The sequence below is a fragment of the Diorhabda sublineata genome, chromosome 8 (genome assembly GCF_026230105.1).
Source record: "Diorhabda sublineata isolate icDioSubl1.1 chromosome 8, icDioSubl1.1, whole genome shotgun sequence".
NCBI classification, from domain to species: domain Eukaryota; kingdom Metazoa; phylum Arthropoda; class Insecta; order Coleoptera; family Chrysomelidae; genus Diorhabda; species Diorhabda sublineata.
Genome location: NC_079481.1, coordinates 30,513,649 through 30,525,711, shown reverse-complemented (window position 1 = coordinate 30,525,711; position 12,063 = coordinate 30,513,649). Strand labels below are relative to the sequence as shown.

The window sequence follows — 12,063 nt, the reverse complement described above, 5'->3', positions numbered from 1 at the left end:
TTTTTTTCATTTATTAACTTATTTACCCAATATTGGATTATCTTTTAAATATATTCAAAAAAAGTAATTGTTTCATGTTACGTAAGTTTGTTATCTTTATTCAAATACATTTTTTCAATTGATCCATTTTTTTGTAACGATAATTCGATAAACACAATATTGAATTACCTGAAGACAATGCCTATTTTGCACTATGTACTGAACAATTTAAATATTCAGTAAAAAATTATTTGCCTACATTTTTCAAAGGATAGCGCCAAAGTAAACGTTAATAAAAATATAGACGTTATTGTCTAAGGAAAATTATTTTTTTTACTTTTGAAACAAAACTACACCCCTTCAGTTTTTGAATAGAAAAAATTAAATTTTAAAAATAAAACTACTCATGCCATCTATCAACTATATGACGTACACAAAACTAATAACAAAACCATTATTATAGGAATTGTTAGTAAGTATAGTAATTGTTTGATAGATGGCGCAGTTCGGGATTTCTTCGATATTTTAAGGAAAATTTTCGTATACATATCGGTATAATGTAAATATTGAAAACTCTTTTTTGAATTATGTGATATGACATTATGAATTCAACTTTGTTTCTTGTAGATATATCATGCATTGGTAATTTTAGACGCAAAAAATAAAATTTATAGCAATAGTTCAAATGGAATAAAATAAAATATAACCTATAGCTTAACTCGTGAAAGGTGACATGTCCTTTCTTCTTCTTTTATATATGGTTTATTCTCAATGGCCTTGTCGACTATTCTTCGATACCTACTAGGTAGACAACCAGCATTGCACGTTCTGTTATGTACAACAAAACAATGATATCGTAAATTAAAAGTTGATAATGAACTTTAAATCATTAATCTTAGTTTTTTTGGGACTTCTTTTAGTTTTGTTTCAGTTCAAATTTTGATATTTGACAAAAATAGATTTAATTACGGAATTTTTGAAATGTTTCTTTGGGAAAGAATTCATTGATAAGATAAATATATTATCTATAAAATAATAATTCACTTTGCTTCATTGATAAAAGTGAAGTGAAGACTTTTGTATCGAAAATGATGAGATTGGCAATTATATTTCACATATTTTCAGTGGTTTTGGGTTCACCGCAAAATGATGTAAGTATTTTTATTATCCTCATTATTTTATATTAAATAACGAGGAAAATAATACAGAACTGTATTAATTAGAAAGTCTATTGTTAATATTTGGTTGGTAGCATCTTAAATTTCAATCTAATAAATTTTTTATATTTTTTGTCATATATGGTATAAAACACTGATTCCTGACCTGTGTAAACAATGGCGATGTGTGACGTCAACATTCCCGTAGTCTCTTAAAAGCAACCGCGCTGTTGCCGGTTTAACAACAATTAACGGCAAACAAATTCGGCATATATAATTATTTTTATTAGGATAATATTAATTAAATTTGCTGTTTCAATCGATTTTATTATTTTATATTTGCATTTTCGTTCTAATATCAGTTTCAGACTGAATTTATTCATCCTAAAGAGAGGTTAGACCAATTTTTTTCTCGGAAATCAATAATAAACGGTAATGTTGCAACGCCGCATCAATTTCCTTATCAAGTGGGCATCTTCGTAAAAAATCCGTCTCAAACGGATTTTTGCGGAGGATCACTGATATCTTCCAACTACGTACTTACAGCTGCCCATTGTGTGGATAAGTAAGTAATGTAATATACTTTGTTCTATTGAAGGAAACTTTAAAAAAATTACGTCAATTTTAGTGCTGTTGAAGTGACACTTATTTTCGGTGCTCACAATATAACGACCGTTGAAAATACTCAAGTTAGATTAGTATCCACAGAATTTATAATACATTCCGAATGGGACAGTGATAATTTTAACAAGAATGACATCGCTTTAATAAAATTACCAAATTCTATCAGCGAAACTACCGCTATAAAAATTATAACTCTCGCCAAAGGGACCGATACTTATGCGGAACAATCTAGTAAGAAAACTTTCTAAAATCAGTATAATCACACAATTTCCCTACTAAATTATAAATCTGGCAACATTGTTAAAATCCGATTTCACTCGATGACGTAATATATAACATGGATCGTGATTATTTCCCGCCAGTTTCGTTATTATCTATCGCTTTTCAGGTGTTGTAGCCGGTTGGGGAATAACAAGAAACTCCCAAAGTGGCGTAACTCCAACTTTAAGATACATAACTCCGTATATTATCAGTAACGCGGATTGCAAAAACGTTGATTCGGGTTACGATGCCGTAATACTAGACACTCTCATGTGTACTTCCGGTAAACACTTCATTATCGTCAAATAAAAGTTGTTCTATATCTTCGACGTATATTTTTACAGGGGAAAGTAACAGAGGAACCTGTTCGGGTGACTCGGGAGGACCGTTAGCAGTTAACGGAATACAAGTAGGTATCGTTTCATTCGGATCCGACGATTGCGAAGCCGGTAAACCGTCTGTATTCACCAGAGTAACGAAGTACGCCGATTGGATAATGCAAAATTCAGACGTACAATTTATATGATTCACGTTTTATTAAAAATATATGTACCGAATAAATATTAAAATTGAAACGGTTTTTATTTTTGTTCAAGGTTAACTCCCCTCTCCCATATCTTTTCATTCCTTAAATCGTTAAACAGAGCCATCTATTAAACGTTAGCAATATAACCTAAGTCTTCCAAGTGAATATTAAAAATATATAATTTAATTAATTATATTGGTGATTGTATAATTAGTTTACAAGCAATTAACATATTATTGTAATAGTTATACATTCGATTTGTATTTGGCAACACAGCACGAATACGTGTAGAATAATCTATTAATAGATTTTTATAAAAGAAGAAGAGTTTTTAATGTTTTGTCGGTTGTTTGGAAGTTTTTTGTGCTGTTATTTATGTTTGGAAGTTTCTTCTTTATATTTTTTTTATTGAATTGTTTTTTTCTAAATAATAGTCCCTTTCAGAAACTAATTATTCGTTTATAGGAAAAATATTTTTTATTGTATATGATTTTATATTTGGCAACACAGCACGAATACGTGTAGAATAATCTATTAATAGATTTATATAAAAGAAGAAGAGTTTTTAACGTTTTGTCAGTTGTTTGGAAGTTTTTTGTGCTGTTATTTATGTTCGGAAGTTTTTTCTTTATATTTTTTTTATTGAATTGCTTCTTTTTGAAAAAATAGTGTCTTTCACAAACTGTTTATGTGCTATATGTATATATATATATTACATAAACTTCATTTTAATGTTACAATTTATTAAATAAAACTCGACTGGTTTCCATCGTGTAATTATTTAATGAAAGTATCGTTTAAAATGTTATTTTCTATTTATTTGACGGTGAGTAATACAAATAAAAATAATTAAACAATCTAGGGTTTAAATATAATTTTATTTTTTCATCTAAATCGATTTATATTGTTGAAAAGTAAATATTAGTAAGCCCGTGGAGGTACATCTCTCTCTTGACATACAGGCTTGTCAATTGGAGAACTAAAAAATAAATAATTCGTTCATACATTAAACTATTGTTTATTACTTGAAATTATATAGGTGGAATCACGCCATCTTGCGATATATACGGTGAACATAATGATATTACAGATTTCTATCTAATTGTTCTCTTATTAAATGACAACCTAACCATAGATGTCGCGTTAATATAATAGATCGAATTATGTTATGAATATAAGTTATATATCGTCTAATAGAGAGTAAAAATATAAGAATTCTACCTACCTCCCTTGTATACACGGTGGTACAAATACGTAACAATACATTCCAAGTACGTTAAAATATATATTTCCGATTTTATCCGCCAACGGGGAGTTTGCGGCCTTAAGACAGTTATAAAAAGCATTGTCGCAATCACAATGAGATCTTGAACAAAAAATAACATTATTATGTTATTGTATTATTGTAATTTTAATTACTAACATTGTAATTAATCCTACTTTATGAATAGGACAATGATCATGCATTCTACAGCATGCATCCACTTGTGGATTTCCTCCCAATTCCCAATAATTATTAGCAGTATTTCCTGGAAATAAAAAAAAATCGCGATACTTTTTTGTATATATTCAAATAAACGTAAATCACCTGGTCCGCACCATAACGTTTTTGGATACGTGAAACCTATACCATACATCACGTCACGAGTGGCTCTATCTATCCGCGGGGTCTTAGTACTATTATTACAGATTTCTACGAACTCGTTTACAAAACCGTCGGGCATTTGTGTTTGTAAACTCTTACCGGAATTCGATAGTTTTTCTTGAATTTTAAATCTAGAAATGTATAATGAATACTTTAATTCTTTAATTTAGTAAATAATTAAACTTACTTGTCAACGTGTACCGAGCAAAAATCGTCTTTTACATTTATTTCAATTATTTTAGACGCATCTGAATTTAATATAAAAGTGCTTTTAGATATGGCAACATGTATAAGCATAGAAAAATGTATTAATCCAGACAGTTCAACGACCTGAAACATAAATATACAGTGTCTACGCGAAAAGTGTTTATTCTGAGTTGTAATTTTATTTAAGTTAAGTAAATGGTATAGAAATAGTGGTTTGAAAATATTCAGTCTCCCTTTAAAATAAACTAAATAAAATAAAGAAACCTACCATATTGATGCAGCACTCGAACTAGATGATTTCTTTAACTGGTTCAACTTTTTATAACTTGTACGTATTCCTATTTAAGTATTATTGGAAAAAAAATAATGTTGTCATAAAAAAATATTTTTATTAAATAATTTACGAATTTTTAGTACTTTTCAATAATTTTCGTCCGTTTAAATAATTAAATGATGTAAAATAATTACACATAATTGGTAAATTAAACAACAGATTAAAAAAACGACTATAATATAACAAACAAAACATGAAATTAGTCATCTACATCATCAATACGCGAAATTTTTATTTATCATAATATAATATTATTTAAAATGTTGTGGTATTGCTCTACTGTACTATTAAATATTAGAAGAAAAGGGTTTGGCATTAAAACGTGTTCAAAACACAATTGAAAATTCTAGGATTATCTTATTTACACTTGATTCCGTATATTTCAGTTCTTATTCCAATTTTTCAAGCAATTTTTCATAGAAATAGATGAAACTTCTCTAGTTTTAAAGAATCCACCCGATATTTTACTTAAATGCAGTCTCAGTTTGACGACAACTGGCTGTAGCTGATTAATTTCTATTTTTGTTTGTTACACTGCATTTAATTTCACATTATTGCCTAACAGCGTATGAGGTGTGTGGATAACTTTTCTTTTCCCTCATATTAAATGGGAAAATGGTATTAAAACAACTTCTAAATAATTTGCTCCAGATTTATTAACAACAAACTATTAAAAAATAGACTACATAGATATGTAAATAACCAGTCGATACTATACTATATAACAACTTTTTTATTTTAGCGAAATAATACTACGAATTTATATCAAACGATTTTCTTATCGATAAATACAATTTCGCTATTTTCTTAAATAATTCAACTAGATTGACATTACTGATGACATTAATTCTTAAATCGTCAAACGTGGTGACCTCTCACTTCTATTTGTGTTACTATATACCAAAAATAGGAGGAAACTATAGGTTATAAATGTATAAGTTGAGAATCTATCGATAGGTGGCAGGGGCGAGCCGAATTTTTTTTTGTTATTGTATTGTACATTATTAGAGTATTTAAACAGCGCACGAATGAAATACAACTTATTCAAATAGTTTTATACAGAATTATCTATTATATCTAATCTATTTGATTATATTTCTTCGGTAACTTCTCCTATGTACATATAACGGAGTTTTCATTTTTCCTTTGATATTGCTTTTGTTGTGGAAAATTTTGTGACGTTTCGTAAGTTTATTTTAAGGTAGGGGCATTAAAGGTACATATTTTTCCGAAGGTCTGAAATGAATTTGGGAACATAAAGCGTCACCTTCCGCTTTCGTATAACCATTCCTGAAATTAAAAGAAAATAGGAATAATTTAAGTAATAATAATACGATGTTTATAATTTTGAATCAATCCACTATGATTATTTATTTTCTCAATGAAATTTGACTAAAATAAAAATCAAAACATTGTTTTTAGAAGTATGTTTATTGCTATTGAACATGTAACAAAATGTAGGCAACATATTATACATCAAGAACAATTGACAGTTCATAATTGTTGTAAGACGTTGCCAAATTGAAATTAATTAGAAATATTCATAATAAATAAAAAATATAGGTGTATATATGCCAAATGAACTCCTTGTTTATGTGAAAATGAAAAAAGTTTTAATAGAATATGCAATAATAAAGACAGTATTATAGTTATTAATGCATAACATGTAAAAACTTAGTAAGATTGTTAGTCCGGCAACGTTGTTAAGATAATCTGCGTAATAAGCTTAGACGACATGGAGCCTCCATTTTGATATTCGCGTTAGTTGTTAAGTTTTTGTCAAGAAATTAGGGTGTATGTGTCAAAATGATATGTTAAAACTGGTTTTTCGCCTTAAAAAGTGGTTGTTGGCATGAAGTAGTGCTAAAATAGATAATACCTATATTTAATTTTGAGTTGAAATTGTGATTATGCGTTAACTGTTGTGTTTTTTGTTAGAGCTGATTCGGTGTCAGATGTAACTGCTCCTTTTTTCGAAGTTTTCGTCAAAGATAACGTAGTTTTAGTTTATAAGTGTCAGTTAGTGATAAGTGTAGTTGCCACTATCCGTTTTTTTTAGTGGAAACAATGTTTTGTGAAGAGAAAACGTGTAGAAACATTAAAAGGTTTATACCTAAAGTTATTTCCTTTCATGTAAGTATAATATATGTGTTCAAACCATGATTACACTATGTGAGAAGCATTATACCGGGTTATAAACATTTCTCAAAAAGTTGTATCATAAGTATAGTATTTTTTTTGGTAAAGATAAATGGAATAAATGTTAATTATTGCATACTTTGCTATAGATTAATTACTTTTCAAGTTCGTGCTAGTTTTTTGCTTTAAATGTAGAAATTATTAAAAAATACTGCACCGCTCAGAATAATTCATATAATATTAAAAATATATACAAAAATAAAATAAATAAATAAAATAATATTATAATAGTCTGAATTTTCTAAAAATATTATTGACGAAATGTTCTTTTTTGTTCCACCTATTAACGTATTCCACCTCGGTGCCGTTGAACCTTCCCGACCTTTCGAAATATATAGGACACTCTTCAAACTGATCTGAATAAAAACTAGAATAAACAAAATAAAAACTGAACTAAAACAAATAGAATTGTAGGTATCGTGAATTGTTTTCATACCTCTGCCATTGCGTGCATGGAGTTCTCTCTTTGAAACAGATCACTTGAACTATGTTGAAAAAGATGGCGCCGATCGTATTGGCGGTTTCCGTGTTTACGTTCTGTAAACATTTCCTAAAAGCCGCGTCGCAATCACAATGAGACCTAAAATACAAAAAAAAATTGAAATAAATCATATATTATATGAATAAAAATCCAGAAATTGGTTAAACCAGTAAAAAAGTTTGTACGTCGCACAGGAACGCGATTAGTATTATATATAGGGTTTTCTTAACAACGTTGCCAAGCTTCAAAACTAGTATAGAGGTAGAGGAATATATATTTTGATTTTAATAATAATTTTACCTGGTAAATAACGAATTATTACAAATGCCTTGTTTACATTCTCCTTTCGATAAAGATTTAGGACACATATCGTGCTCTCTACAACAAATATCTTCTTTAGAATGGAAACCCAAATCGGAATAATCTCTAGCTTTGTTTCCTGAAACGAAAAAAAATCGTGAAAACAACTGGCAACATTGAAAACGAATATAATTACCAGGTCCGCACCATTTTGTTCCCGGGTATATAAACCCGCCTTGATGCGGTGACTGAATACTCTTATTACAAACTTTTATTAAATTTTCTACTGATTCGTCGGACATTTTTCTTACTCTACGAGGATCGGACGCTAATAATTTGTCTCTAATTTTACCTCTACAACATAACAACTTCTCAAATAACAAATCTAATATTGACATGACTACACGTTATCTGTCTGTTGCGTTTGAAGGCAGTGAACGTGTTAAAGAATATAAAGATGGTTTCTTTTCCATTAGAAGTTGAAAACACTCTCAATTTATTTATTATTCCACGAGGAAGAGATAAGGATTTCAATTATTCATTGGAAATACGTATCTCAAACAATTTCTTAGAATATTTTAATTAATTATTTTCAAATTTTCAATTTGAAACTCACCTATCAATTTGCACCACGCAATAAGGGGATTTTGTACTGAGTTCGATCATTTTCGACATACCGAAATCCGATATAAAAACGGTACTAGATATGGCAACATGTATCAGCAGGGAACATGAGACGAATCGAGTCACTACGATAAACTGTGAAATAAAAATACGAAAATTATAAACGAATTTTATTTCTATACGTCAGTTGTTTGAATTAAATTAAAGAAAATACAAAATTGGAGGTGATCTACATTCCCAAATATACAGTGTTGTATTTTGATAAAAAAAATATCAATAAATTTAATAAAACTCACCTTCATGCTTTAACACTGATTGCGTATTCTGAAATAACGATTTATTATCAATTTTTTCATATAAATTCTTCTTTATTAAATAAAAAAAAACCGCATAGTATGAATAATAAAAAGATTTAGGTCTGGATTTACCATCCGGCAACGGGAAAAAAAAATCCCCAGCCACAATTTCGAAGTATTTCAATGTAAAAATGATTAATATATACCAGGGTTTATTAAAAACGTCCCTTAGGATAAAACGTTTTGTCAAATTTGAATCATATCCATATATCCCGATATACCACGAAACTGGAATTAGATCTGGCAACAGTGTATTTCTATAAATATCACCATCCTTAAGTTTAACGAATTTCGGTGCTTGTAAAACAAAAATTAGTGGTACCAACAGGGACGGCTTCTTCATTTTTTGACATACGTAACGACTCAAAAAATTCGGGATTGAACCATTGGGTATGAGCCGCCCCTGGCCTTCACAATGTCAAACACACGTAATCATCCATTAAAAATTTACGTTCCAATGTGTAATTTAGAAAATATATTTAAACATAAATTCGAATTTCGCAACTTTAAATGCCTATAACTCAAAAACGAGTCGTTTTATTATGTTATTATTATTTTCATGTCATATACTCACTCCCGAATTTTTTAGCATCAAGTCCCCGGACACCCTGGTATAAATCAGCTGTTCGATAAATTTCATCGTTCAATAATAGATGGCGTTATTAATTTTCCGAATATTGTATAATAGAATGTCATTAAAACTTATTGAAAAACCATTTTTTTATGGAAATTATGAATACTTACAATTATTAATTCGCACAATTTATTATTATTATGGAATTTAAGAAAAAGTTTGATCAAACTTGATGTTTATACAACAAACTGGTTCACACTAAATCGTCCTTCGTCAACTTGTTTATAAGAGCAAAATATTATTGATTTTTATATATATATAGTTGAAATATTTGCAATGCTAATTAAAATTCTTTGGTTAACAGTCAAATTTTCCAATCGAAACCGCCATTTTGTAATAAAACAACATACTAGAATCGCGAATAAACAATTCACAATAAATAAATAAATAATAATTGCATTTAGATACGAAGAAGAATCAGTTTCATTATATAACTATATGTGTATAATTAATAAAACAGGTTTATTTGCAATTACAGTTGCTAAATCTACTTATACGATAGGTATTACTAAACATTGTACGCATTTTTACAAATTGACATTCACGAAACCAATATTCAATTCCCTACTTTTCACATAACCCAGATTATTTAATATTTTTCTTAGTGTAGATAGATTGGCTTAATATTAAATAGCTACACTTTATATTCTCTCTATAAAAACATATGTTTCAAGACTATAACGTCAAACATTGGATTCTTTCGATTCGGTGTATTGAAAACAGAAATTCAATATCTCAAAAATCGATTCCAATTCATTTATATTAGAATAGAACAGAAAAATTACTTTTCGATCATTATAAATAATCGATTTGAGATTTCCATTCTTATCGATTCGTTTATATAGAACTGTCAATACAGAATCGTGTATAATCGTACAAGTTCGTTTATTCACATACATAACTATAATTGTTTAATGGTAGACGATGTAACCTAACTTTATTAGATTCGTATTTTTATTTATTCAATCGGAATGTAATGAACTTATTCGATAAAAAAAGTCGTTGATAATATATTTAAACAAATATACTATCAACAAATATTTCTAATTTTATATAATTCAAATTACATACTACGCTGAATCACTTTCAAATATTATCTATTCTTAAATGTTCACCATTTCTACGTAAAAATATAGTTTTTTCATCTTAACTTACCCTAATAAATTTCCATTTGGGATATTATGAATTAACAACCACGCAACGTGCTAAAAGGACTGTGCCTGTGACTATTGATTTGGTCGCCTTGGAATTTTTTGAAAGGGAAATAGAAAATTCAAATAGTTTCCCGTGTACGTATGCAACCTTTAATACATATGTATTGATGTATAGGCAATACTTTTAACTTTTCGTCATATAGTAGTTGTATCTTATATTTTAATTTGTGAAATTTGTTTATACCGGATGAAGTATTTGATATGGATATGGTTGAAAATGATATTTTACGTTATGTAAATTCATTTCCAAAATAATTTTATAAAAATTGTTTTTAATTTCTATTAATAATCGAGGTAGAATATCATCGATTCGGAATGTTATTCTATAAAAATGAAGTTCAGTTTTATGTTCGTGTGAAAAATGGGGTCAAGTGGGGTAAAACAGGTCAGGTTTAAGGAATGTATTTAAAAATATGCATCGATTCTGGGTGACATTTCATAAAAAGATTCGTTAGTACAAAAATAGGGTCGAGTGGGGTAAAACAGGTCAGGCTTAAGAAATGTATTTAAATATATGCATCGATTCAGGGTGACATTTCATAAAAATATTCGTTAGTACAAAAATAGGGTCGAGTGGGGTAAAACAGGTTAGGCTTAAGAAATATATCATCGATTCCGGGTGAATTTTTTTAAAAAGATTCATTAGTACAAAAATAGGGTCGAGTGGGGTAAAACAGGTCAGGCTTAAGAAATATATCATCGATTCCAGGTGAATTTTTTTAAAAAGATTCATTAGTACAAAAATAGGGTCGAGTGGGGTAAAACAGGTTAGGCTTAAGAAATATATCATCGATTCCAGGTGAATTTTTTTAAAAAGATTCATTAGTACAAAAATAGGGTCGAGTGGGGTAAAACAGGTTAGGCTTAAGAAATATATCATCGATTCCGGGTGAATTTTTTTAAAAAGATTCATTAGTACAAAAATAGGGTCGAGTGGGGTAAAACAGGTGAGGCTTAAGAAATGTATTTGAATATATGCATCGATTCAGGGTGACATTTCATAAAAAGATTCGTTAGTACAAAAATAGGGACGAGTGGGGTAAAACAGGTCAGGCTTAAGAAATGTATTTAAATATATGCATCGATTCAGGGTGACATTTCATAAAAAGATTCGTTAGTACAAAAATAGGGACGAGTGGGGTAAAACAGGTCAGGCTTAAGAAATGTATTTAAATATATGCATCGATTCAGGGTGACATTTCATAAAAAGATTCGTTAGTACAAAAATAGGTTCGAGTGGGGTAAAACAGGTGAGGCTTAAGAAATGTATTTGAATATATGCATCGATTCAGGGTGACATTTCATAAAAAGATTCGTTAGTACAAAAATAGGGTCGAGTGGGGTAAAACAGGTTAGGCTTAAGAAATGTATTTAAATATATGCATCGATTCAGGGTGACATTTCATAAAAAGATTCGTTAGTACAAAAATAGGGACGAGTGGGGTAAAACAGGTCAGGCTTAAGAAATGTATTTAAATATATGCATCGATTCAGGGTGACATTTCATAAAAAGATTCGTTAG

At 29.1% G+C, this 12,063-nt stretch overlaps 3 protein-coding genes across 4 annotated transcripts; 1 reads left to right on the top strand and 2 right to left on the bottom strand.

The window, feature by feature from the left end:
- The first annotated feature begins 997 nt into the window (after positions 1-997).
- LOC130448504 (brachyurin-like) lies at positions 998-2,600 on the top strand. Of its 2 annotated transcripts, none has more exons than XM_056785928.1 (5): positions 998-1,130; positions 1,505-1,701; positions 1,765-1,991; positions 2,149-2,304; positions 2,366-2,593. In XM_056785928.1, the coding sequence occupies exons 1-5, from the start codon at positions 1,068-1,070 to the stop codon at positions 2,545-2,547; spliced, it is 825 nt and encodes a 274-aa protein (XP_056641906.1). In that variant the 5' UTR covers positions 998-1,067; the 3' UTR covers positions 2,548-2,593. The 2 variants fall into 2 exon arrangements, with proteins under 2 accessions (XP_056641906.1, XP_056641904.1); XM_056785926.1 differs by having other exon boundaries at positions 999-1,130; positions 1,499-1,701; positions 2,366-2,600.
- A 710-nt stretch (positions 2,601-3,310) lies between these two features.
- LOC130448507 (phospholipase A2-like) lies at positions 3,311-4,717 on the bottom strand. Its single transcript, XM_056785930.1, has 6 exons — positions 4,668-4,717; positions 4,380-4,522; positions 4,136-4,323; positions 3,971-4,076; positions 3,773-3,913; positions 3,311-3,526 (listed from the first exon to the last, which is right to left on the bottom strand). The coding sequence occupies exons 1-6, from the start codon at positions 4,668-4,670 to the stop codon at positions 3,469-3,471; spliced, it is 639 nt and encodes a 212-aa protein (XP_056641908.1). The 5' UTR covers positions 4,671-4,717; the 3' UTR covers positions 3,311-3,468.
- Positions 4,718-5,371: 654 nt separating this feature from the next.
- LOC130448506 (group 3 secretory phospholipase A2-like) lies at positions 5,372-10,572 on the bottom strand. The gene is made up of 7 exons (XM_056785929.1): positions 10,483-10,572; positions 8,634-8,661; positions 8,330-8,472; positions 7,910-8,067; positions 7,714-7,852; positions 7,369-7,512; positions 5,372-6,023 (listed from the first exon to the last, which is right to left on the bottom strand). Exons 2-7 carry the CDS (start codon positions 8,637-8,639, stop codon positions 5,930-5,932), a joined length of 684 nt encoding a protein of 227 aa, XP_056641907.1. The 5' UTR covers positions 8,640-8,661; positions 10,483-10,572; the 3' UTR covers positions 5,372-5,929.
- Between the last annotated feature and the right edge of the window lie 1,491 nt (positions 10,573-12,063).

Excerpts from the sequence above, each read along its gene's own strand:
- LOC130448504 (XM_056785926.1), top strand. The coding sequence starts at position 1,068 with ATGATGAGATTGGCAATTATATTTCACATATTTTCAGTGGTTTTGGGT. Across the intron at positions 1,992-2,148 it reads TACTTATGCGGAACAATCTA|GTGTTGTAGCCGGTTGGGGA; the intron begins GTAAGAAAACTT and ends ATCGCTTTTCAG. Across the intron at positions 2,305-2,365 it reads CACTCTCATGTGTACTTCCG|GGGAAAGTAACAGAGGAACC; the intron begins GTAAACACTTCA and ends ATATTTTTACAG.
- LOC130448507 (XM_056785930.1), bottom strand. Across the intron at positions 4,077-4,135 it reads AACGTTATGGTGCGGACCAG|GAAATACTGCTAATAATTAT; the intron begins GTGATTTACGTT and ends TTTTATTTCCAG. Across the intron at positions 3,527-3,772 it reads CCACCGTGTATACAAGGGAG|TTCTCCAATTGACAAGCCTG; the intron begins GTAGGTAGAATT and ends TTTATTTTTTAG.
- LOC130448506 (XM_056785929.1), bottom strand. Across the intron at positions 7,853-7,909 it reads AACAAAATGGTGCGGACCTG|GAAACAAAGCTAGAGATTAT; the intron begins GTAATTATATTC and ends TTTTCGTTTCAG. Across the intron at positions 7,513-7,713 it reads AATAATTCGTTATTTACCAG|GTCTCATTGTGATTGCGACG; the intron begins GTAAAATTATTA and ends TTTGTATTTTAG.